General features: G+C 36.9%; 2 protein-coding genes across 3 annotated transcripts in view; one reads left to right on the forward strand and one right to left on the reverse strand.

The window, feature by feature from the left end:
- Positions 1-1,559: 1,559 nt before the first annotated feature.
- Positions 1,560-6,378, reverse strand: cd74a (CD74 molecule, major histocompatibility complex, class II invariant chain a). Its single transcript, XM_066668440.1, has 8 exons — positions 6,174-6,378; positions 5,065-5,237; positions 4,237-4,331; positions 4,058-4,106; positions 3,014-3,112; positions 2,670-2,864; positions 2,027-2,041; positions 1,560-1,933 (listed from the first exon to the last, which is right to left on the reverse strand). The coding sequence occupies exons 1-7, from the start codon at positions 6,245-6,247 to the stop codon at positions 2,034-2,036; spliced, it is 693 nt and encodes a 230-aa protein (XP_066524537.1). The 5' UTR covers positions 6,248-6,378; the 3' UTR covers positions 1,560-1,933; positions 2,027-2,033.
- Positions 6,379-18,303: 11,925 nt separating this feature from the next.
- ndst1a (N-deacetylase/N-sulfotransferase (heparan glucosaminyl) 1a) overlaps positions 18,304-26,665 on the forward strand; it is a 60,784-nt gene continuing 52,422 nt past the window's right edge. For both annotated transcript variants that reach the window (XM_066667843.1, XM_066667842.1), the window contains exon 1: positions 18,304-18,451. The gene's annotated coding sequence lies outside the window, so the exon portion shown is untranslated. The remainder of the gene's footprint in view (positions 18,452-26,665) is intronic.

Here is a 26,665-nt window from a genome sequence, read left to right on the forward strand (position 1 = left end):
AACACACGCAAAGATGTTTACATGTTAATGCATTTTGAACATGTTAACACAATGTTCATTTGCTGTGGGGAATCAGGATGCTAGTGAATCATGATGTTTTACTGCCACCTACTGGTGTATGGCATTATTGCTGAAACAACATAAATCCTTAACGTACCAAACAATGACAAATTCCAGTGTTCAATGTTCTGAACAATGTCTTTTGGGAGATTTTGTAAAACATAAATACATTATATTACATAAATACATCTCAAAAGATCAATTCCATTTTCAATGGAAGAGACTTAACCTCATGTTTTAATGTATATATAGAAGTAGATATACATTAATAAATAACAAATTAATAAATTAATGTATCTTCACGCACATTCTGCATTTTTTCAGAAAGAGGAGGATCTAGAAAGTTAATTTCACTATGGGTTTGTGTTGACACTGTATTGTTTAGCAGTATGCTCTTAAAACAATGTACATTATTTATCAATGTGAATGAATTACGCCTCAAGGTGTGTCACACCCATAGTGTGAGAGAATAGTGATGCTTGCTTGATATAAAATTATGAAATTCTTTAGTTTTAAGGTATTAAACAGCAGAGTATTTTCATTGTGAAAAATAAACTTCCAGTTGCCATAGGGATCAGCTCTCTAGTGTTGCTGGCTTCAGACTGGTCAGGTAGGGCTCAATGTAGCCATAGGTCAGTGCTTGGCTCAGTATGTTATGAATAACATTACAGTTAAAATTTTAATTACGTGTGAACCTGCATGTGTCAACATGTTTTGAATCCAACGGCCTTCCATACGAGCTGGGCCTGAAAATTTACCCGCTTCCAGAGACCAGGTACCAGATTTGGCCAGTTGAAAAGCAGAAGAGCAGTGCCGAGTCGAATAAAGTCATGTAGGTTCCATGCAGTGGAAAAGTGCCATTTGAATAGAATGAACTGTTCAGTGTAAAGCTTTTATTTGCTTTATAACCAGGGTGAAGCCATCATTACACTGGTGAAGTAACACGGTATATAATTAATTTCTGTGACCATGGTAATACTTTATGTTTTTAAAATGCATTGTTGTTTAGTCTTAGAGACATAGTCATACACTAATGCTCTTTTACTGTTACCTCAAATTGTATATATTAGCCAGGCCTGAGGTATAAATACCAGTGTACTAGATGCATTTTCAATAAAAATTTTATGTTAAAAATATTGTAACTGTAATACACTTAAATGTCTACATGTATCCAGTAGACTAAGAACATAGTAAAAAAAACTTTATACCAATAATACTTTAACATTTTTATTTATTTAATTTTTGACAAAAAAAAGTAGGAATTTTGCAATTAAATAGTCCAAAAGTAAGTGAATTTCTGCTATATTCTTTGTAGAGATTTTAGTATTTTACACCCATTCATCTACACAGAATATAGTTTCTAATACAGAAGTAATCAGACGTGTAAATTAGATGGCATGATTTATTGGAAGGCCTCGTATTTACAGTACATTCCTTTATATTTTTTTTCATGTGAAATCTATCAATCCGCTCTCTGGGCTTTGCTCAGGTGCCTTAAGTTTACAAGGAATACATTTTAAATAGTATAATTATTAAAAACAGAAAAATTAGTATGTATTGTATACAATGAAAAATAGACACAGAAAGTCAATGTTTGTTTCTTTGTGTGTGTGTGTGTGTGTGTGTGTGTGTGTGTGTGCGCATGCATGTGTATTAGACAGTGTAAAGAAAAGTAACAGCATATATTCTTAAAAATCTCAACTTAAACAAAAAGAATGAGATGCTGACTGAATTTATTAGTTAGAATCATGATTTAATATAGCCCTACTGGTAGTTACAGGACAGAGGAAGATGGATTGCATTATCTGATTCATCTGAGTCTCTTATGTTATTCATTTAAGAATGAAGCTTGATGTGCTGTGCGGACTTTAGTCTGGAAGAAGAAAAAAAGAGAAAAAGGGTTAGAAGTCAGAAATATATAAACCCTTATCATCACTTAATTTCCTGTGAATAGAAAACAACTCACCAATCCTTTAATTGACTGTGGTGTTACCATCCATTGACAGCACATGAAAAAGATCAGAAATAAGAACACATTAATAGTCAGTCAGACACAAGAGATTATTGTTAAAGAAAATAAAAATGGAAAAGTCTGAGTAAAGAGGCATATGTTCAGAAAAACAGCATCTGTAGCACTGGATCAATCTCATATTTGAGTCGGTGATAAAATCTGCTATAATGTAATCGACGTGTACACAATTGACACAAATATTTCTACATTTTATTTCATACTTTGACATTGGTAAAGCTTGTGTACCTTTTTCCACAGAAGTGAAAGTGCTACAGATCTTGCACCATGATCTTCTGCCACTACTGCACCATGAAAGTGAACTGGGCTAATATTTATGAGGTACACTTTCTTTCGTCAGTTGTTATCAGTTACATTATGTGACGAACTAAACGTTTTTTACAATAAACAATAAACCATGCCAAAGACTTACACTCAGAATTAAAGACAATAACGAATAGTTTAGTGATACAAATTTCTCAACTATCTAACCATGATCTTTACACTGCAGCTGATATTGGAAACCAGATATATTTCTACATACGAAAACTATATTTCATCTGTATATGACTGTTAAGTTAGTTCAGACTTATAAACCCACCATCTCCGCAGTGCAGAGGCCCACGTGTCTCAGTGCCTTTAATTGCTTTGCCCTCCTTGTCCACACACCAGCAGTAACCGGTGCTGTGCCAGCACTGCTTGGGCAGATAGTTTCCTTGTTCATCACACTGAGGCTTGTAGACACCTGGTCTTGTCACCTTATTAGCCTCCAGCTTACACTTAGTCTCCACCTCGGCTACAGGAGAGAGAGAGAGAGAGAGAGAGAGAGAGAGCGAGAGCTAGCTTGTAACCCACTCTTGACTGTTTTTTAAGATAAGGCCATGTTTAACAGGTAATATTTCATAAACATATCTGTACAACTCTCTACAGATTCCAGATTCTTACCTGGAGCTTCAGTGCTGACCAAGTCCTTCTCCTCAAATTCCCCCAGAACAGGCAGAGGGCCTATGGGTCTGAGCATCTTCCTAGGAGCCAGTCTGGGGCCTTGAGAGAAAACAAACTGTTTTACTTACTTATATGTACTGTGATTACAGCTGAACCAACTGTGAATTCTTTTGTTTAATGGAAGTATACTGTTTTGATCATGTAGTTATTTATTCATTCATTTATTTTAGTTATTCTGGTAAAAAAAACAATTACGTATATGTTTTATTATTGTTTATGTTTTATTAATTTTGGAGCAAAGTTCATGTCTCCAAAAAGATAACTTCTCAGAAGTAAAAAAAAAAAATGGAAATCACACAATTTAAAAAATCAACAGCATAATTTAAATTAGGAAAAATGACACTAAAATGACACACAATATTCAGTATAGACTAGTGGCTTGTTTTACTTTCCACTACAATTCTGTTGCTCCTTTTCATATCTCCTACTCTTAGTTCCCTTTAAAGTGGGAGTGCTTTCTACAATTCTACTGCACATATTCAGAACATACACTCAGGGGAATCTTTCTGGGGAAGTCTGATTAGCTTGAAAGTCCAAAATATAACAAATATCTGACATCATATGCAGTCACACTAGATATGGTTTTGAGGTTTTTGGAAAGTCCATATAATGAAAGGGGAGTTGCAAAAATATTTGTTGTCATACAACCCACTACTTTGATATTTATATTCAAATAAAATTAGAAATACATAAATATGTATTGGTTTTCCTGTATTCATTTGTGTGCCAGACACTTATTTCAGCTATATGTATTTAATGTTTTTAATCAAGAATTTATTTGGTTTATATTTTTTTGTGTGTTTTTGTGGCCCTTTCCCACACTACTCCAGTAGGATACACCAGATCACTGATCACTGATCACTTTGTGGTTTCCAAAAAAATAACAACAATCATATTGCCCATACAGGTTTAAATTGTCATTATGCTGTTTTCCACCATATATTGAAATTCTTAACTAAACCTTATTAAACTAAAGCTTATTACCCTCCACAACTCCGCTGCCCTCCCTCAGAAAAGCAGTTGATTGCACTTTCTGAAACAAAAAAAGAATGAAGGGTTGACTTATTAAAACATAAGTAAAGTGTAATGCGGTATAATCACTGTCCTTTTAAATTTGTGATCATTTCATTGGGGTGTTGGCTGTACTGAAGCTTGAAACTCACCGTAAGAGGGGATTTCTGTGGTGGGCTGTCATCATCGCTCAGACTTGTCAGCAACGGCATGCTGTTCATAGCCATTTGCATCTTTTTAGGAGCAACTGAGGAGAGAAAGAAATGTCAAATCAAAGCTGAGCAAATGCTACTTTAAAAGAGAGAGCACTGGTTAGTTTGGTAACAATGTAATTACAATGTCTTGTAATTGAGCAAAAAAAAACTCTTGGTAAAATGTTACTTGAGTTTTATTACAAGTTTTCTGAGTTTCTACTCAAGAGTAAAAAATGTCCTTGTGAAGGATCTACAGCAGAAGTATTTTTATAAATTTATTGTGGATTTAGTTTATTGCTAGCCTACAGTAACACAGGCTACCTTAGTTTTATTTCTGATACATACCTAATTAAATGTTTAGACATTAGTTCTCATATTCTCTAAAAGGAACACATTTGAATTTGGTAGTTTTCTGCGACTCATTCTGCTAAATATCTCTTTACAAACTGTATGTTCAGGCAAAAAAATATAAAATTCCCAAAACTTTTGCCATTTGACCTTTTCCTGTATGTTAAATTTAGCAGAACACAATACAAAACATCATCATCACCATCACCTTCCATCCATTTCAGGGTTGAGGTCAGTAAAAAACAGGAATGTTTTTTTTTTCTAAAGGGGTAAGGTCTTTCAACCAGGGAAAACAAATCTTCGCATACTGCAGGCAACTTCACAACAAATGTTTACCCCATTTCTATTTCTTTATTCTACATCCTGCTCACGTCTTAATTATATTAATTAAGGCCCCCACTTTTCTTCCTCATTCCATGCTCCCTCTCTCACTGGTACCTGCTGGTCGGCGAGTGAGCATCTGGTTTTTCAGGTTTTCCTGACCCTGCTCCAGGGCAGTGATATGGTCTCTCTGGCCCATGACAAAGTAGATAGTGAGGGCCTGACCAGCCAGCAGCAGACAGGCCAGCAGGGTCAGACCCGCTACCTTCAGAGCTTTAGCATTGGCGTTACTGCGGAGAGAAACAGCAAAAAATATATATGAACTTTCACTTATTTTCTCTTTTTGTTTCTTGGCTTTCTAACACGATCTGTCTCTCAGCAAAGCATATTCAGATCATAATAGATGATTAAAATATAGCAGCATAATACAAGCAGTGTTACATGATATAAATACATAAAAATTGTGATTTCTCATCGTACAAAGCCATTGTCTAACAATCTAATAAAATATCTTCTTATACATTCCCGTGCATGTCCTGTTTTTTGAGCTTTTGAATTAAATGACAGTTTTTTAATACATTTCGTGAAAAGTTATTTATTTATTTCATATTATACTAAACAAATGATACATCAATATACTTTTTTTTTTTTTTTTTGAAAATGGAACCAATCAATAACGGAGCTGGCTAGTGACGCCACCAGTCTCTAGGCAGAAGTGAAATCCTCTTCACAGCCTTGAGGGAGCCATAGTAAATTAAACAGACCGGGCAGACTAGGAATCTACAGTGAATTTATAAATATTTTACCCGAAAAAAAACATCCTTGATTTCCCAGGATAGCAATTCCGCGTCCGTTAACCTGACCTCTGACCTCTGATCCCCCCAATGACTTCAGCTCAGATTTTATACGCAATTGGCCTCGCGTTTTGACTAAGCTACTTATAATAATTGTTTATATGAAAAAAATAAATAATCAGATTTACTTGTGATCACTTGTATAGGTCCACTGCATTTATACACACATTATTATGATTATTATTAATAGTATTAGTAATAGAAATAGTGGTAATAACATTAAAAATGCCTATAAAATATTTAAATTGTATGTATGAATAGAATACTTTTTTGCACTAGAGCCTTTTGTTTTTAATTTTTTTAAAGGCATACGCAAAGCAATTTTTGTTCTAGTTATAAGTTGCAGTGTTTATGTGCATTAACGTGTCTCACCGTTGTGGTGCAGGGATGAAGGTCTCTGCGCTGTTGGTTCTGTCCAAGAGCGATGCGTTCTGCTGGTCTTCCATTACTTTTCACTGTGCGCTCTCTCTCTCTAACTTTCTCTCTCTCTCGTTCTCTCTGGAGCTCGGGTTAATGCTCTGAGCCGCGGAGAAAAACGCGTTTTAAACCGGGGGGAGGGACGGAGCGTGGTTTTCACTTCTTCTACTTTCTGTCCCGGTGTTCTTGGAAAGTCCCGATTCAGACGCGCACCGTCGCTTCTGCAATCTGCAGTCTGAAATCTGATTGGCTGCCTGCTCCTCATCACCAGTTCACAGCAGAAAGAGCGTTTGAATAAGAAAGAAGTGGTCAGATTCAAGTGCTAAGATTTACACTGTGATAACAGCGCACAGATTTAGGCTACTCGAGTAGATGTAGGCAACAATCTATTGATGGATTTGTGCTTTCCTGAAGTACTTCTTAAACCAGTAGATAAATGGGTAATCTACTTTGTACTCAACTCTGTCGCACAGCTTCAGGGTTTTGGGTGGGTTCAAGCCCCACCTCAGGTCACAGTCCAAAAACACGCTGGTAGGTGTACTGGAAGTGTCCATAGTTATGATTGTGTGAGTTGTTACTTCCAAAGTGTTACTTCCCTTATGCATAAATCCATACTCCAGTGAAAGCAGTATTACTAGTATTGGATATGAAGTCCTCTCCCCACCACTCTATATAACATTGTCATGGTATTACATAACTCAACTACAAAATACGGCGCTACATACAATATGCTCAACAGAAGTGATTGTTCTAGGCATAAAACATATTCATTATGTACTTTACGTTAAATGATTATTGGATTTATTTAAAGCCATATATTTTGTGAAAATGTCATTATAAATGTCAAACAGTGAAGTGTTGGAACTTAAACCAATGTTGTTGTTGCTGTTGTTGTTTATTTCTATTTAAATATTTATTTTGAGAGATTTATAACAACTTAAAGTAAAGCAAAAACATCTTAAGACTAAAATTGACTTCAGATGGTTTGTGCAATTTCCCTCGGTATGATACAGCAGTCCAGTTGCTGTATTATATATATGCTTCATAATAAAATGTGGAGCTAAAGACATGGCAACCATGGGTTTGTTTAGTAATTCCTGGCTCTACAACACTGTGTTAACATCAAAGAGATGGTCTGGACTTCTGCGAGGATTTATTAATCTAGTCCTGATTTACCCAGATACAACCCAGTCGCTCTCCTAAACTCTGCACTGATTGGATCCTAGATCGGTCACACTGCACTGAGAAGTGTCTGAGTCTTTCCAAAACAGAACGTACCAATACCGCAGACTTGTAAATCTGAAAGCCACAGTCACCTGACTCACTGCATCAGAATATTGTAGACAAACATATTTTACTGTGTTTGTGTAATGGGTGTGAGAGAGTTTTAAACCAAGTACGTTCCGTGTACAGACCTAAAATTATGGTTCTACAAGGGCTCTTTATTAAAGCACAAATTATGGTTCCTCTATAGTTACAAGCTTGGCATCATAACAGTAGGGGAGCTGTTTTTGGTGCCATACAGAACCCTTTTCTAAAAGGTGCTATATAGAACCATCTACAGCACATTCTCCATCAATCTGAAGAACCCCTGAATGATGCAAGAAAGCTTTTAATCATGCAAAAGGTTCTTCAATTGTTCAGAGCAGGGATCTATGGAAAATCTTTTTATTTATTTATTTTTATAAAGAACCCTTGTAGAACCATCGGTTTTAAGAGTGTATTATTCAGGCACTGGTGTGAGGTTTGGCCTTGTTAAAAATTTCCACTGATTAAGGAATGAATATTAAAATAAATTATGTTTACACAAATCTGGAGATTTTATACCAGTAAACATAAAAAAAACACTATCCACGGTCAATGGAACATAAATTCACACCAAAGACACAGTGTGTTTTTTCTGGGGAAAATGTCATACATTTTAGGTATGAGATTGTTATAAGCTAAGAAAAGCTAAAATTTGCAACTTATGTTTTACAATGCTCCCAGACACTACCATTTAAAAATTTGGAATCACCTTTTTCAATCGTATAAAAAAGCAAAAAAATTCAGATTAGTAAACTAAATAACACAAACTAATCACACCTTTCAGTACCGTTCACAGCCAGTGTAAGACAGTAGAAAGGTTAGAGTTTATATCATTTATAAGAGTTACAATAATTACAATCCCCCAACATAATACTTTATTCATTCGTTCATTATCTGTAAGCGCTTATCCAGTTCAGGGTCGCGGTGGGTCCAGAGCCTACCTGGAATCATTGGGCACAAGGCGGGAACACACCCTGGAGGGGGCGCCAGTCCTTCACAGGGCAAGACACACACATTCACATCTACGGACACTTTTGAGTCACCAATCCACCTACCAACGTGTGGTTTTGGACTGTGGGAGGAAACCCACACAGACACAGGGAGAATACACCAACTCCTCACAGACAGTCACCCGGAGCGGGAATCGAACCCACAACCTCCAGGTCCCTGGAGCTGTGTGACTGCAACACTACCTGCTGCACCACCGTGCCGCCTCCAACAAATCCACACGATTTAATTCATCATACACAATAAACAAAAATCTGATATTTAGATATTAAATATTAAACAAGTCTATGATAATTAATTAATACAATTCCATAGCTCAGTAAAAAATCCCGCTGTTCTCCTATAGTAAATACACTATCAGAAAAAGGTCCTTGACAGATATATTATTGTTACTAAAGGTACAAACTGTGTAAATGCACCTTTAAAGTTACAACTGTGGTTATAAAGTCCAGTTAAAGGTACATTACATTGTTTTCTCCAAAAGGAGATGTGAATATAAAACAAAATATAAAATATAGGTCCTGGAAAATACATGATGCATACGAAATAATAGATAAATATAAATAATAAATATAAATAAATAAATAAACTTAAAAATTGTCAATTAATAAAGAATATACAATAATGCTCTGTAGAGTGTTTTACAAACTCTTTTTGGCCCTTACTTAAATTGACAGAAAACTAATTTAAATAATATTAATTAAAGTATATTAATTTCTAAATAATATAATAAATATTGACAGCTCTTATTTAGACAAAACTGAACAAACAGCATTCTCAGTAAATGAGTTCTTGTTTTCTTCGAGTTGTTATTTATATGTATTAATGTATCAATTAATTAATTAATGTATTGAATGTATTATTTTATTAATGTATTAATGTCACAGAATATCATCCGTTCACCAGTCAGTCCTGTATACTGCTGTTAACACAAAGTTTAAACAGATGCTTGTCATTGGAAAGCACCTTGTATTGGGCAAAAAACAAACCAACACCAGAGCTAGAAATGTCAGAAGAGTTTCATAGGTAATAGTCAGTAACCATCTAGACAGGAAACCCACATGACCAGTTCAAAGGAAAAAAACAAATTCTCTCACCTTTGCAGCAATTAAAGCTTGCTTCTGCCCTTCTGCGTATTTAAAAACAGTCCTTTTTCAATATGTAGAAGAACAGATGCAATCTTTCATTGCGGCAAATGTGTGTGTATATATATATATATATATATATATATATCATCATCATCATTATCATCATCATCTTCTTTTCCGCCTTTCAATTTCAGGGTCGAGGTTACATATATATATATATATATATGTATATATATACACACACACTCTAAATGTTAACAAAACTGCAATGGGAAGAAGGAGTTTCTGTTCATTCTTAAAGCTTGTGTTTTGTTTGTCATGATCAGAATAAGCTATACTTCAGTGGAAAGGGTAGTGAAAGTGTCTGGTTAAGAAGAAGATGTGATACTTCAGAGAATGTTTGTGCAAGTTCATGTAAATCTTAAGCCAGAAAAAGTTACTAAACAAACAAACAAACCAATAAACAAACAAAAACATACATGTCTGATAATAATAAGAACAAAACATAGCACCTCACTGATTCTTGGCTCATATTTTCATGATGAATACTCCAAGTAGGTGTTTATTCTCTAATGTGCATGCAGATATTAAGAATATGTAACAAAAACAACAACAAGAATTTCCTTTAGTGAGGTTTGTCTGAATTAAAATTTAACTCAAATGTAAGGTGGCAGGCACTTTTAACACAAGTTATACATGTCAAACAGTAATCCCTTGTTATTTGGTATCTTTAACATAAAATCATAGGTGAATTAATTCTGTAAATAAAAAAGTAATATCAGTATCAGTAATAATTCATTTAAAAATTTTATGGCAAACAGTGGCAACAATTTGCTCATTTTTTCTTGTTTTTAAGTTCAATTGACTCCTCTGGATTTTTTTTTTCTTCAAAAAATGTCTGTTGGAAACAAAAAAAATGTAATGTCTTAATTGTAACATTGTAGTACATTTTGCTACATAACTTACACTTTGTTTCACATATGTGTTGATAATTTTCTGTTTGGATTCTTGGTTACTTATCAGTGTTACTGTATCAGCACTGATTCTACACTGATAATAATTTGGAATAGCACATTATGACCTGATGTTTGTTTAGATTAGATTAGATTCAATTTATTTGTCACGGGGTTAGGTGTGCGCAACAGACGCAACTGCACCAGGTGCCTGTGCCATTTTACAGTTAGAAGAAACAGCTGGATTACAACAGGAGAGTGGTGGTAAACACCTATAGCACACAAGCAATACATACAGATAGTTTCAGTGACGTGGACAAAAGCAGTAGGAGGTGTGTTAAGGGGGGACGGGGGGCAAGGTTCATTCTGTGAGAAAATCTGCAGAATGTAGCAGCAATCATGTTAGACCTGCTCTTCCAGCATTTCTCCTGTATAAACAGAGAATTTGTGCTCATTTTGCTGCAGTAACAACTTTTAGCAAAAATGGGTGGATGAAAAAGTCTACACAAACCTCTTGTGCATATCTATATATGTATATATCTGATGGCATTTAGTCACACAAAACAATAATGAAGCCAGGTTCCTTTGAAAGATGAATAGTTCTTGTACAACAATGCCACTCCAGAAGTTACTGGAAGGAGTTTCATCACTGCATAGAATGCAATTCTAATGCTTTTCAACACAGTAATAGGGGACTTTATACTCCTCCAGCTGACAGCTGTTATTGAGCATGGTGAGCTTTAATTCATGCGCTGCTTCTCCAGAACATCCCTGAGTTTCATTCTTTCTTATGGAGAAGCTGTGTGTGCACAATAGTTGTGTTTTGAAGATATATGTATTTATTATCATGTCTGTGAGGAGTGTGGTGTGTTCTCCCTGTGTCCGCGTGGGTTTCCTCCCACAGTCCAAAAACACATGTTGGTAGGTGGATTGGCGACTCAAAAGTGTTCGTAGGTGTGAGTGTGTGTGTGTTACCCTGTGAAGGACTGGCGCCCCCTCCAGGGTGTGTTCCCATCTTGCGCCCAATGATTCCAGGTAGGCTCTGGACCCACCGTGACCCTGAACTGGATAAGCGCTTACAGATAATGAATGAAAGAATGATCCTTAATTTGCTTGCATGAATCATGGAATCCAAATATTGATTTTATTTGTAATTAAACATTTCTGAGGTGAAGACCAAACATCTTTATTGTATATTATCTACTGGGCTGTTCCAATAAGAGCAAACCAGTATAAGAAATAATATTTCTCTGAAAGAGGAAGCTTTGTTTTATGTAGTTATTTTGTGGAAAACTCATTTTAGGCAACTATATAGAGTAATTCCCACCCCTAAATGGCCTTAAAATCCCTGGTGAAACTGTAGTGTGTTACTGGAAATTCACTTATTATTAGAAATAAAATAGGAGTCTGAATTGGATAAGCGGTTACAGATAATGAAAGAATGAAAAAAGCAGTGCACAATCACTAATAATGGCTTGAGTTTCAGGTGGTTGAAGTACGCAGAATTTACATGTTCCATATGGGAAGTAAAAAACATTTGGTAATACCCATCCAGCTTAGAGTGGGACCAGCTCCTTTTGACAATTTTCGTTTTGTTCATTGGGAAATCACCAACCTTAAAAAAGGACACAGTTCTCTGTATTCCAATAACATTTCCTCATTCCGACTGATGATTATTGGTTATAAAAGTACATTGGAATGAAGGAATTTATTCAGTATTTTTTTTATAAACCTTGCATAAAACTTCATGGACTATACATGTGATTGCTTCTAAATCACTTCACAATATTTGTCTTTTTTAAAGTTATATATTTTCAAATATCTGAATTGCTGAAAGAACAAATGTTTTAAAACACAAACTTCTGAAAATAAATTGGCACATGTCACTATTGCTATTTTATTTATATTGTTCTTAAAGACATTTTTATTAAAAGCAATAAAATAAATGTAATAGTTTGTAGAAGTGTTTACTCCTTTTCAGTTCAAATCAACAAAATTTAGTTGGCCCCACTCATAAAATGGCTGCCATATAAAACTGCCCTCGTGTCAGATATCACCCGCACTGCTACTGTGCAGACAGGAATTTTCTGAGCCTAGACATTCAAACTACGGCCGGTGGCTTTAATTTGACTGGTCCCTTCAACAACGGCATCATAAAGCATGTTGTCTGGCTAAAAGCGTATAGAGAGACAGTAAAGACGGTACGGCCATGTCTCTATAAAAACAGTCCAGCGACTGCCGAATTGTTACTCGTAATCATTTTGGACGAAAATTACAGTACAACGGTTTGTCAATGTCTAGTCTAGGGTGACCAGACGTCCTCTTTTCGCCGGACATGTCCTCTTTTCGGGACCTAAAAATGCGTCCAGCCGGGATTCCAAAACTGTCCAGGATGTTGCTGTCTACCGTATTCCCTCTGTCCCAAATCTTTAAAAAAAGCACTAATACCTGTCTTGAACCGTGCACTTCGATGACGTATGATGACGTTGTTGTAGGTGAGCAAAATGAGCGCGCCGGGATCAAGTGTTCAAGGGGTCCGAGCTCAGAGCAGAAAGGGCACACTTCGCCGCGCGCACCTGCTTACATCACCTTCATGTTTTACTAGAGCCTCGAAGAGAAATGTGTTGAAAGGTAATTTATCATAGTCTCTTCTTGGTATTTGGAAGAGTTTATATGTCACACGAGCCTTTCACTTTCTTCTCTGTATTTAAAAAAAATTAAAAAGTCGTCACTTCTGTCCCTGTAACGACACAAATACACGGACACACCTGACCGTTACTGACTTTCTGACGAGTTCATCAAGTCACATCTGCGCAGTTTTTCTGTTTAACATTGACTTAAAAAACAGGCCAACTCATTAAATCCGGAACAGGGGAGTGAATTGTAGCTATCATACAGACCTTATAAAATATATTATATATATATATATATATATATATATATATATATATATATATATACTTCTGGTTGGTAAAATGTGGTGCTTGCTTTTAGTAACGTTTAAAAAACACAATTTTAAGTTAAAGTCATTAGTTTCTGTTATGATCATGAGTTTTCTGGTGTAAACAAGTCGCTTTAATACAGGACTTCAGGTTTGAAGTTTGGTATGAACAGAAAATAACAGGTCTTAATGATAATAAACTGTCAAGAAATTACAAAAATATTATTTTATTATTTTTGTTTAGGGCCAAATGTTGAATGGAAAAGAATCTGTCCAAAAATCATTTTTTTAAATCTTGTTAAAGAATATCTGTTTATGTATTTAATTTCAGCAGCATTGCTGCATGGTTATGGAAGCATTTGTGCTCCCAACCTGCCTCATGTGTCCGCTTTTTTGAAACTCAGATACGGTCACCCTAGTCTAGTCAATTTGATACAATATCGTTCTCTACTCTGTTCCCTCCTCGAACCCACACCGTTTCTCCGTAACATCTTGACTTATATTTTATATGCACATGTTTAATTGTGTATTAAGTGCAGAATTAAGAAATGTTTATTATATTTATATTTACAACGTAAGAACAGTGTCGGCGTAAAAGACTCCTTCAGCATCTTCTTCACAACACTAAAAGGGACAGGTTGGGGTTTTAGGGCCACTTCAGTCCAGCTCTTTTGGAGATTCAATATCTTCGCTTTTCAGTGAGAAGTTTTCCTGGTGCACTCACACCAGTGGCGGATGCTGGTCTTTCAAGGAGGGGAAGCTCAATTTCGGCATACATAACAAAATGTGTCGGTTTATTTATACGTAAATTCTACCCTCTGTTCCTTTTAAAGAAAATGATCTGTGACCCTGTCGTACCAACAAGGCGTCTTTTCCAGGGACTTGACTAGTGTCCTCTCAATGGCCAGCAGAGCTAGGCTGCTTGAACGGCCTTGGCCCATGTGAAGTGTGTCCGCCCGTGAGTGCTTTGTGACGGTGGAGGGGCTCAGCAGCACCCGCTGGACAGAAACTGCGATAGAAAGATAGATCAGAAAGAGTGATAGAAGTCAGTCTCCAAACACAAGCAGCTACAAAAAACCCCACCAGAAATAGAACCTAGTTTTGTCGCTAGTCGTTTTTAACAAAGATAATGCCGCTAAGAGGATTAAGAAAGTCTCCGGTTCAACTCAGAACAGAATGAAAATTTAATGCTCCCTCGGATCTTTACACCAAAGGATCACTGATTCGCTCATTTCGCTGTCAATCAAAAAAGGATTCAGCCTCAGACAGATCATCCAATCATCATGCAGAAGCTGAGCGTCCGGGCCAGCCGAGGCCAGCCCACTGCCCCATAGACCCCCAGAGATGCTGAGCGTCCGATGGGCGGGACAAAGCCCAGCATTTATCCAATCACTCGTCTCGTTTCGCTGCACTTTGCTGCTTCGCTATTGAACTCTGTGGACGCTGTTTAAATCACTGTGAAGCTGCAGGAAAGCCGTGTCTTTACCAGTGATAAGAAGCTGATTCTGAATAAAAGTTGAGCGCGTTGTAGTGAATATTTATTCAGTGACATGTACACTCAACAGTATATATTTGATCACTTATTTTTTGACATTTTAGAGGAAGCTGAGCTTCCCTTGCAGTCTTAGAGCAATCGCCTCTGACTCACACACTGTAAATTCGCAAATGGAAAGAAGTGTCATTCCGTACACTACAGTGACTTTACATTTTCGAAATATTATGACTTTAATCTCGAAATGAAAACGAATGTAACTTCAAAATATTTATGATTTAATAACATGGTATGTAGATATTTTTTACAGATGCCTGTGATGTATCTGCCTCCACAATCCACCCGTAAAACAACTGAAACTTTATTATTCTTTGGAGATTTACAGAAATTTGGCAAGAGCTAGGGCAATAGGACAGTGAAAAGAGAGAGTGAGTGATTCACAGGGATTTGTTTTGTCCAAAAGTTCAGTGATAGAGTTCATAAAGGATGCTCTGTTCTGTGGAGCTTGACTGCCCTCTGTCGTCAGATCGGTTTTAATACCCTTCACTGTTAGTTGATTCAGTTTCTATTAACAAACCAGAACACTACATATGAATCAAGCTATTAAGATGTACACGGATATAACTAAATATAATATAAATACAAATATAAACTGATATTGGCTTATACAATTATACTGTTACATGTATCATGGCCCCCATTTTATGAAATGAACATATATAGGCTATTTTATATACGCAGTTTATCCATTGAGCGTTTCAGTGAGGGCCGTAACAATGAGCCTTCTTGTGACGTCAAGGACCAATGTATCTAGGCAAAAGCTAGAATGATTAATAGCCGTTGAGTAGGTAAACACTGCAAGAATAAAAAAGCCCCCCTGAACTCACACCCTGAAACTGCTTTAGATTAATCAAAACCTCTCTAAGGTTTAACCCTGGAAGGACACTGGGTAATGAGCAATTACCCAAACTGTTAATTCTTCCTGTTTGTTTTTTTTTTTCGTGTTCTTCTGGACTACTGCAATACGATTGCGTGGCCACAAGATGACACTGCCCTAATGTATTAGTCTGTATAGTACCCTCTGCTGGATCCCGACTAGAGTGGCTTTGCAGTGTGCAGCTGAAACGTGAACTATCATATTTCTTTTTCACATATATAACTATAGGAAGATTGGTTCACTATAAAGAACCGATTCTTTTTAACTGTAAGTTTTAATGAGTCGAATTTGTGATTCCATGATTTATAATCATTCAGGGCTACAGTGATCAGTGAAGCGACTTTCATATTTGTTATAGGCACTCGTCAGTGGAGTCACATTTGTATGACAGGACATTCATTCATTCATTCATTCATTCATTCATTATCTGTAAGCGCTTATCCAGTTCAGGGTCGCGGGGGTCCAGAGCCTACCTGGAATCATTGGGCGCAAGGCGGGAATACACACTGGAGGGGGCGCCAGTCCTTCACAGGGCAACACACACACACACATTCACTCACACACTCACCTACGGACACTTTTTTTGAGTCGCTAATCCACCTACCAACGTGTGTTTTTGGACTGTGGGAGGAAACCGGAGCACCCGGAGGAAACACCAACTCCTCACAGACAGTCACCCGGAGTGGGAATTGAACCCACAACCTCCAGGTCCCTGGAGCTGTGTGACTACACAAATTATAAATAAATCAAATGTACATTTTGTAGAATGCATTCCTCTATCTGTCTGTCTTTTTGTCAGCACTTTGTCCTGTGCTGCTGGCTGCCACATAAATACAAAATATCTTTGGCATCTTTACTTATGTGTCAGTTAGACTATTCTGCAAGCCCGTTGTTTTTATTTATTTATTTATTTTTTATTGTTGTAATAAATATTTGGCTTTGTCACTAGCATACATATCTGTATGATAGCTTCTTAGTCTTGCAGATCTTGCATTGACTTTCACTGTCCCTCTTTACTGACATTTTAATTAGTGGGATTTATGAACTGGAGGTGCTTTATTATCTGATTAAAAGAGTGTTTTCATCAGACTCATACATCACTAACATCATCATCCTCATCATTTTCTTTTCCGCTTCTCCATCATCACTAATATACTACATTTATATTACTATAACCCCTTCATCTGTCATCATTTCACTTTTACTTCTGTTCTCTGTTGTGTCTCTGGTGTCGACCCGAGGAGGATGGGTTCCCTGTATGAGTCTTGGTTCCTTCCTCGTTTGCTGAGGGAGTTTTTCCTTGCCACTGTTGCCCCTGGCTTGCTCATAGGAGGATCTCTGTAAAGCTGCTTTGTGACGACTTTTTGTTGTGAAAAGCGCTATATAAATAAAATTTGATTGATTTGATTGATTGATTGTTTTTTCCCTCCTATGTTACAAATATTATTAGCCTCATTTTCAGTTCCTTAGCCAGCTGCCTGCAGGAGTCCCTTATTGTTGAGTGCTTGCATATGGTTTGAAGAGCCACAGAACTATGTGACTAGCTCACAATTCCTAATTTATATTCATGACATGCTAATGACCATTAGTCACTTTTTTCCTTTATCAATCAAACCAATTAAACGTGAATTTACTGTCATCTGTGTAAAAGCTTTATTTTTAAAAGTAGGTTGCTGGCAAGTTTATGTTCTGTAGAAAATCCATGAAAACATTAGTCAGGTGTGCCCCAGCTTATGCAAACAAACTAACAAACAAACAAATTAAAACTTTCTGTGGCCTTATTTATAATATTGTAGAATTTCAATCCTAAAATGCAGTATTTACAAACAGATGAAGTATGGATACTTTAGGAACTCAAATCAGCTTTTTAAGTTTGTTATCATGTGAATGAGGTGTTTATAAGATAGACGACGTATCATTAGAGATGTTATCAGCTAACTGCAGCTATATGATAATAACTATTTATCATATAACCAGCTCACATGGGTGGATTCCAACAGCCAGGATGCCTGATGTCATAAACCTAAGGAACCAATTATCTTGAGCTTCAGAGGAGCACCAGAGAATATTCACAGAGCCAAGCGTACAGAATGAATGTAAATGTGTAGAAAGTCAATTGTACTTTTTCTAGAAAGTACATTTTCTCTTGTCTAAATCTATCTATCTATTGAACATGAAATGTCACTAATTTATTACAATTTTATAAATGAGGCCACTTCTTAAGGATTCGGGACATGCCCAGACCGTTCTAGATTGATTCTTGATTCATTAAAAAAATAACTCGTTCAAAGGAACCGAGTCTCTGGTGAATCGAGCACTGCTAGAAGAGAGGGATTCATTCAGGAGGAGGTTCAGGAGTCTCATGTGTCTCTGCCCTCCAGTCAGTCTCTCAGTGTGTGAGAGCGCGCCCGTGTGTGGAATAAATGTGTGTGTGTCTGTGATTTAACCGCCGTCGCGGAGTCTGTGTGCGAGTCGAGGCTCCGGGACGCTGTATTGAAGCGGCTAGGTGAGTAAAGGACGTGTGGAAGTGAAAACGGTGCTGTTTTTGAAGGATACTGTGCTTTGTTGTGGTTAGCTTGAGTCTCCGCGTTTGGCTGCTGCTGGATGCTAGCTAAAAATCTCTCTCTCTCTCTCTCAGCAGAAATGAACACAAGTCGTGTTGACGTTAGCTACTTTATATAAGCCTGTTTTAAACATAAACAGACAAACCGTTCATTCAGAGTCCTTACATTCCTTTAAATCAGAAAGAACCCCACGACATATTTGCACAGCCCCTGCTTTTATGCTGTTTATTAGTCCCAGGTGTGTCTGTCATGTCGAGGATATTTTATGTTTAAAACACTATCTACTAGTCACTGCTGCTGCGTATTTTGGCACTAAAGGATTTTGGCCACAACGTACAGGCTGCTGTGGGGTTTCTAAGAGGGATATTGTAAGTGCTCGTGATCACCAGCAAATCTTAAACTTCAGGTGTAATAAGTTCTCAAGCGTCTTCCCTCTCGGTTGGTGTGTAGGTTCATTGGGGTTTTGGTATAATAACAAGCTAAGCTAACAGCTGAAGAGAGATTCTCCTGACTTGAGAGGAGTGAGTGAGTTCAGTGAAGTGACAGTTCTCTGTGATGGAAAGAAAGTTGATCCCTTCCAAAAGGAACCGAGCTTAAAATGCCTTAAAACTCTGTTTATAGGACTAGGTCCTATAGAAAACATTAGAAACCTTAATACTGCAATGAGTATAAAGGTATTTCTCTTTTGTAAAGGAAAAACGAAAGCAGTGGCTGTGACAAACATCTCAACAATGCATATTAGTTGTCATAGATCAGTCCTACCTTTATGCTTTAAGGCTATATTAATTAAATATAGAAATCATTCAGCTGGTTGTGATTTATTATACTTCCTTGTGATTATATTAAACACATCAGATTTCTTTTACCTTTGTGAAGAATCATCTGGTCCCTACCACAGACATTCATTATATAATTATGAATATGCAGCCTAATGCCTAAGGGAATCGTTTAGAGCGCGAAAACCTATGTTCATAAAATCCATTATAGGCAGGAAGGTTAATGCAGGATGTTCCTAGGCTGGAATCCCCAAATTAACCTTTTAACTCTGAGACTTGTCGTGGTTTTACCCTTATTAACCTGACATATAAAACTAATTATGACCTCTGGTTCTATCACCACCACATTAAAATGTTTATTCTTTTTTTTATCAGACCCTTATGAATGACTGTTTGTGATGTTTGTGATGCACTATTTGTTTGTTTGTTTAAATGTTTTAGGAAAGGAATGCTCTGTTTTAAGAGACAGTTTTGTCTAGCCTTCTTGAGAATGCCTCTGACTCTCCTCCTCCTTTTGTGTGAGCTGTTGAAACTGGATTTTGTGGGCTATAAGCTGGCCTCTGTTGGCTTTGCTTGCTTGTTAGTGGGTTGGGTATTTTTCCCATGACTCTGACTTGTCTGTGTCCTGGTAAGCTTCTCTGTAGACTGAGATTGGACCCAAACAACCCAGCAATCCTTATTGGCCCTGATTGGCACATCTGCTGCACTCTTAAACACCTTTGTGATAGTTTCCCAAGCCTGCACTGTTTTTAAATAATAACAATTAAAAAAAACACTAATAAACTTACTAGCAATTCTGTACTATAATGTGCCTTTGGAGCACCTAGAGAAAACCCACACAGACATGGGGAAAACACACCAAACACTTCACAGACAGTAACGTGGAGCAGGGCTCTAAACTCACAACTCCAGCAACACTACATGTTGTGCCACCGGGCCGTCCAAGTAAGGTAAACGGTCATGTACCATGATTTATGGTGTGCATAATTTGTATAATTTGTATAAACTAGGGTAAAAATATTATATGTGGACTATGAACACGCATCATTTTGGAAGTGCTGACATCACACAGCGTGCCTGTCTCTGGCTGAAATTCAAATAGCTACTCACCCCCTGTATAGTGAATTGTATAAACTGTAATGCTACAATGTATACACATAGATACACTTTTAAAAACAAAGGGTTCTTTAATTATGCCATAGGAGAACAAAATGTAGTTCCAAATAGAACCAGGATTGTGTAAGAGTTGTGTGTGTGAGAGAGAAGAACATTTTAAAAGGCTTAAAAACCTTAATTTGATGTAAAAGTACTTTACCAATTTAAAAAGATATTAGCAAAATTCAGTAAATTCATGACTTGCGTAGCGAAATTTAGGGAGTGAGGAGTGATTTAGGATTAAACCTGTGTTCCTCTCATGCATCGTGGTGTTTTGATGTCTCTCTTTAAGAGTTACTATGGCCTCCCACTGGACTGTCAGGATAACACAACTGTTTTCGTATTTGTCTAAATGGGGATAGTTTGAAATAGGAGAAAGAAATTCAGGTTTTAAAAATACCTGGATCTTTGTGGAAGGGTCCCGATTTGCCCTCTAACAAAAATAAGCAAAATAAATCAACCGAACACTCAAAACACGTTTTTGTTTGTGAATATGTGTGAACATAATTGTCATCTCCCTTTGAACATTTTAATCTGACTGAATGCACATTGATGCCTGGTTTGGTCACTGATGGCATTTTCCACAAAACAACGATAAATCGGAGAACCTCGAAAGAACCAGAAGTGCACATTGAGGATGTAGTTTTCTATGCTGGAGCATCTATGTTACCACATTGGAAAAATTTAGCAGAGACTGCTTTTCAAATCTCACCCTGTCACTTTTTCTCATGCGTCTGCTTCAGGGTTAAGGCAGACACTGAATGTGATTTGAATTAATAACAAGCAGCAAGGAGAGCTTCACCACCTAATTCAGCAGCGGAAACTTTGAGAGCCTTGCTTTCATATCTGGCATAGGTACCCATGGATAGGTTTGAGTCTGCCTCTGAGCTGCTTTTGGAGATGCTAAAATGTCCATAATAAAACTGAGGGTAAATGGATCCTCTTGATGTTTGTTAAATAGTTTCAGTTGCTGGGAGTCAGCACGTTCAAGGCACCTGTGAAAGTTTGCTATCATTTAACAGGGTGAATAAAATTATGATACAGAATTGAAAATATTATATATTTATATCCTAGGTGAGGGGTGGTCCGGGGTTAGTGATGGGACTTTTAAAATATCATGTTTTCTTCTGATATTATTAGAAAAATTGGTTAAAACCCATAAAGTAAGGGCACAATGTGTTGCATAAAATTTGTAATGGAATTAGCTTGTTTCAAGTCACCTATGCAGCTTGCATAATCACCATCCAGCAAGTTACCTGTGCAGCTATGTATATGCATGCTGTCATTGCCCGTAGTGGAAAGAAACTAATGCTGCTTTGTTTGCATACACATAAACAGCACGACAGAGAGAGACAAACATGAGGCCCGGTCAATCCACAGCTGTTGTGCAGTGTAAAAAGTTATTTATAGGTAAACCGATGCCTGTAGTATCTCTTCATTGATGTGAAAAACAAGCTTCCCTCAACACCATTAAATAACTGCTGTGTTAACATTTATAACCAGTCGGTCTCAGAGTTCCAGGATAATTAAAGTTGTTTTCACCACAGATCTTAAAGCCCATCAATTATTTCAGCATGAATTACTGTTTTTCTATTTCTCTTATTGATGAGTTGATCTCATCATTTGACGGGGCTCTCCATTGCTGTCTCTTTCAGGAGATGCAATAACAGTGAATTACCTCTTGAAATAATACAGTAGTCTTGGTGTGACTGAGACTATTTGAAATGGAGCTGATTTTAAATAAGGTTCAGTTTCATTCTTCAGATTTCTGTCTTTCTTTCAATGTCTTCTGGTTCTAAAAACCCAAATTTTGTTTCAAATCCTTCAAGATCAGAGACCCCTTTTGCCTTTATTGCCAGTGCACATCAATGACTTGCTGAGGCTAAGTCCTCTCTGTGATGATCCATGTTAAAAATGAATCTTTTTATGTTTAATAATTGAACAATATTAACGCCACTTTTTCAGCACCATGTTATCTTCAGTTCACTCTCAGGGCAATTTAACCAGCCTCTCGGATGATGAAAATGGTTTTAATCATGTCTGAGTGAAGTTTTCCAAAGACATAAAAAGATTTTATAACTTTTTGTAGAATTTTTTTTTAATAATATTATACTGCCGTCTAGTTTCTGAGAGTGTATGCGTAATACCATTTGCATTGGTGCTTGCTTACACGTCTGCCAAATTCCATTGCCATTCCAAGGGCAAAGTCCAAGGTAGCCTAGCCAATTGGAGTATCAACACTGTGGGTGTTATAGATCCTTTCACCTGTTAGACTCTGTTTCCCAACATATGAAGCAGCTGCATGTAACACCAAGCTTCTAAACTGTTATTGGACAAAATGTTTTTTCAGCTGTTGTATGTTTTATATATATATATATATATATATATATATATATATATATATATATATATATATATATATATATATATATATATATATATATATATATATATATATAATATTTTTACCCTAGTTTATACAAATTATACAAATTATGCACACCATAAATCATGGTACATGACCGTTTACCTTACTTGGACGGCCCGGTGGCACAACATGTAGTGTTGCTGGAGTTGTGAGTTTAGAGCCCTGCTCCACGTTACTGTCTGTGAAGAGTTTGGTGTGTTTTCCCCATGTCTGTGTGGGTTTTCTCCAGGTGCTCCAAAGGCACATTATAGTACAGAATTGCTAGTAAGTTTATTAGTGTTTTTTTTATTTTTATTTTTTATTATTTTTTTAATAAAACCTGTTTAATTTCACCATTGTTTTTGTTGAGTCTTGAGTGTGCCAGCCCTTACACTTGGTGAATTTAGCATTTGTACAATGCACCCATTGTACACACAGATATTCCAATGTCCTTGTGCAGCTTGTACTATTACCGTAGAAAAACACGAAAATAAATGGGACACTCTGATGTAGCTGCACGTCCGATTAAAGAATATAATGCCAAAATTGGCTTTTTTGTCTCCTGATCACCCCCTACCTTCTGCTGAGTGTAATTCACATTTACAGCACTGTCGTGAAATCAAGTCTCACACACCTCTCTCTTACTCACTCACATAAACACAACTTCTACTCACACACTCTCCCTGTATCTATCTCACAGGCAAACACACATGCACATCTCTCACTCTCTCACACACCAAGTGATGTTTACATAAATAGTGAATGGCTCTCAGGGCTTCTGCTGAAGTTGAGCCAGAGGAATGTGTGTAATGTAATAAAATGATGTTGACTATATGATAACTGTAATATATCGCCTATAATACACACTGGACCGTGTTATTACAACCACAAAGTGTAGCTTTGGTCATACTTTAGCAGTTATAACCACTGCCCAATGCCAAAAAATAAGCTAAGTTAGCAGGCACTAACACTCGTCACGTGAAAACATGAGGTAATCCGGCTACAGTTAGCAGCCACTAACCCTGGCTCATTGTTCAGTAACATGGTTATAGCACTTTTGTTATCAAAACTTATCACTAACATACACCAACAAATACTGCTCTAACTTGTGTCCTCATTGTTTCAGCTCACTCTACCGTCCAGTATTAACTCTTGTACAGCCACTCACTCGCTCTCCCTTTCTCCTCCTTGCTCTCGCTACCGTATAATGTCCATACCGGGAATACCGAGCTAGATTATTCATGTGGCTAGGAGATTTTTGCCTTAAACCGTTACGCATTTCTTGCAAGAGTCCTCCACCCCGTGGCTCAGAATTTGCTTAGTGCATTAAACCAGCAGTGAACCCAGCGTAGCTGCAACAGAAGCTCTATTCTCCCTGTTACAGTGTCCCTAATTTAACTAAAAGATGTTAGATTATCAGGTGTCTGCAAACTGTCCATATAATTTACAGTTGTAATGCAGAGCCGCAACAGTATTCTTTGAGAAGGTTATGTAACATATTTTCTTTCCTTCCTATATCCCCATGCAAGTTTTTTCCAATCAACAACTTAGTTTATTTTATTTTTTTACACTAACAGGATCATTGGAATAGTAGATTTGAATTGCGTACTCACATATTCATATATTCAGCTAGCATTTATTGATTGTTGAATGACAGCACAGTCTTAATTTGAATGCCTAACTTAATGTTTTGAGATAAACAAGTGTTTATTGTTGGACAATGTAGAAGGAAATCCATGACAGTATATTTTTCCTATATATCAATCCATCCATACATCACTCTTTTTTCCGTGCCAAAATAATTTCTTAAACAGATGGAACATGTCTTGGTTGTAAAGGTTTTGTTTTGTTAACTTAAAATGAGACTAAAAACACTATATTGTAAGCATTCAGGCAGATTTCCAAAGGAATCTACATTCGTATAATCCGTTGGACGTACACATTGAATTTTGCAAATAAAGTTCTATATTGTTGTGTGAAGTTGTACTGTTATATAGGTAAAGGCTGCTGGAAAGCTTGATCGATGTGTTAGTTTAGGAAGTGACATTTTTCAGCATTTTAGGCCTCGTTAAGTAAAGCTCAGCAAACCATTTTTACAACGGTCTTCTGATACATGCCCAAATCACTAACTGTTCTATTTGATCTAGGGATACTGAGAATGTGCTCAAAGAAAGATTAAAAGAACTGAACACTCTCAACCTCCTCCTTTCTTTCCTAGTTTTTTCCCCTCACATATCTTTATAAAAGTTTGGCTGTCTTAGATCTAATGCAGAATATTGTCTGGAGACTAGATTGTGCGTTGGTGTTATTGCATGTGAGAATGGACAGTTTTGAAAGGAAATTTTTAGGAGTTTTGTAAAATTTGTTAAATCAAATTTGGAGAAATTCCTGATGACTCGTTTATGTGCTGATTATTATTATTATTATTATTAAGATGAATATTACTCTTTTACATGTCTTGCATGACTGGCTTTGTATTATTTGTGACTGAAACAACTGCAGATTTATGATGTGCTGATTCAAAAACAACCCCCTCATGTTTATACAGTTGTGTTTGTGTGTGCGTCTGTGTCTGTATGGCCAATGCTTGTATTTTTATTGAGAACAGGTGTTGGGCTTCTGCTCTTGTTTTACCTCACACATATTTAAAAGCATTTTTTGCAGATTGTTGGCTAGTTTAGGTTTTACTTCTGTTTCAAATATTGCATCTCCCTTTTTGTTTGTTGTCTTATAGCACTTTGTATTTTATTATGCTATCAAGCCATTTAGATTCTCTCAGAGGTTACACATTATTAGATTTAAATCCAATGACATTTTGAAAACTCCAAACTCAATCACACTGCATTGTGGAGTCTACATTTCATGTTTTATTACTTCTTAACTATTTATTCCAAATAAGGAAGTATAGATGGACTACTGCAGCTGTCTGAATGCTGCCAGATGAGAACCCTTTCTTGATGAGGTATTATACCCCTTTTCCACAAGTAAACACAGTCCTCCAGGGTCTTGATCAAATGTCTGTGATAAGCTTTGTTGAAACTACCACAAGGATTAAGTATCACAACACCACTCTGTCTCAACAGCCCTGTTCAGAACAGCTGGTTTGTGCGCCTGTTTTCTTAAATGATAATGAGCCACTGTTCACCCCATCAGTTAGTTCACAGCGGCTATAAGCAAGGATCAAAAATTCTTGTTCTCACCATTTTTGCTTGGTTCTATGTTTTTCTATTTGTGGTTTTATTTTTGTTTGACAATCAAGTATAATTAGACTTTTCCTTCAGTTCTTTTCATATAGGGCTGGATGTTATGGCCAAAATTTATATCCCCATATATTTCACACAGTGTCACAGCATGTGAGGAGTTTGGTGTGTTCCCCCTGTGTCCGCATGGGTTTCCTCCGGGCGATTCTGTTTCCTCCCGTGGTCCAAAAACACACATTGGCAGGTGGATTGGCGATTCAAAGTATTCATAGGTGTGAGTGTGTGTCACCCTGTGAAGACAACAACAAACAAACGAACAAACAAGAACATCACAGTCAAACATAAACCTGTGGGCTTTGTCAATATTAATATTTTAAAGTAAGTTTAATTAAGGGTAGTGAACTGGACAGTGCCCTGTAATGAACGTCAGTTAGTGACAGATGTTGTAAATAAAAAATATATATAAAAATGGGCACCCTTGGCCTAATGATGAGAGAACAGACTTGGTACCGAAACGTTGTCGCTTCAATCCCTAGGATTGGCCGGAATACCTATGCCTGAAGTGCCCTTGAGCAAGGCACTGTTCTCCCAAACGCTTCCTGGGCGCTGGAGAATGCA

This window comes from Hoplias malabaricus, chromosome 4 (assembly GCF_029633855.1).
Source record: "Hoplias malabaricus isolate fHopMal1 chromosome 4, fHopMal1.hap1, whole genome shotgun sequence".
Taxonomy (NCBI): Eukaryota; Metazoa; Chordata; class Actinopteri; order Characiformes; family Erythrinidae; genus Hoplias; species Hoplias malabaricus.

What these genes read in the sequence shown, in the direction of transcription:
- cd74a (XM_066668440.1), bottom strand. Translation starts at nt 6,247, where the DNA reads ATGGAAGACCAGCAGAACGCATCGCTCTTGGACAGAACCAACAGCGCA. An exon ending in TTCATCCCTGCACCACAACG is followed by an intron (nt 5,238 to 6,173) that starts GTGAGACACGTT and finishes TTCTCTCCGCAG; the next exon opens with TAACGCCAATGCTAAAGCTC. An exon ending in GGTCAGCACTGAAGCTCCAG is followed by an intron (nt 2,865 to 3,013) that starts GTAAGAATCTGG and finishes TCTCTCCTGTAG; the next exon opens with CCGAGGTGGAGACTAAGTGT.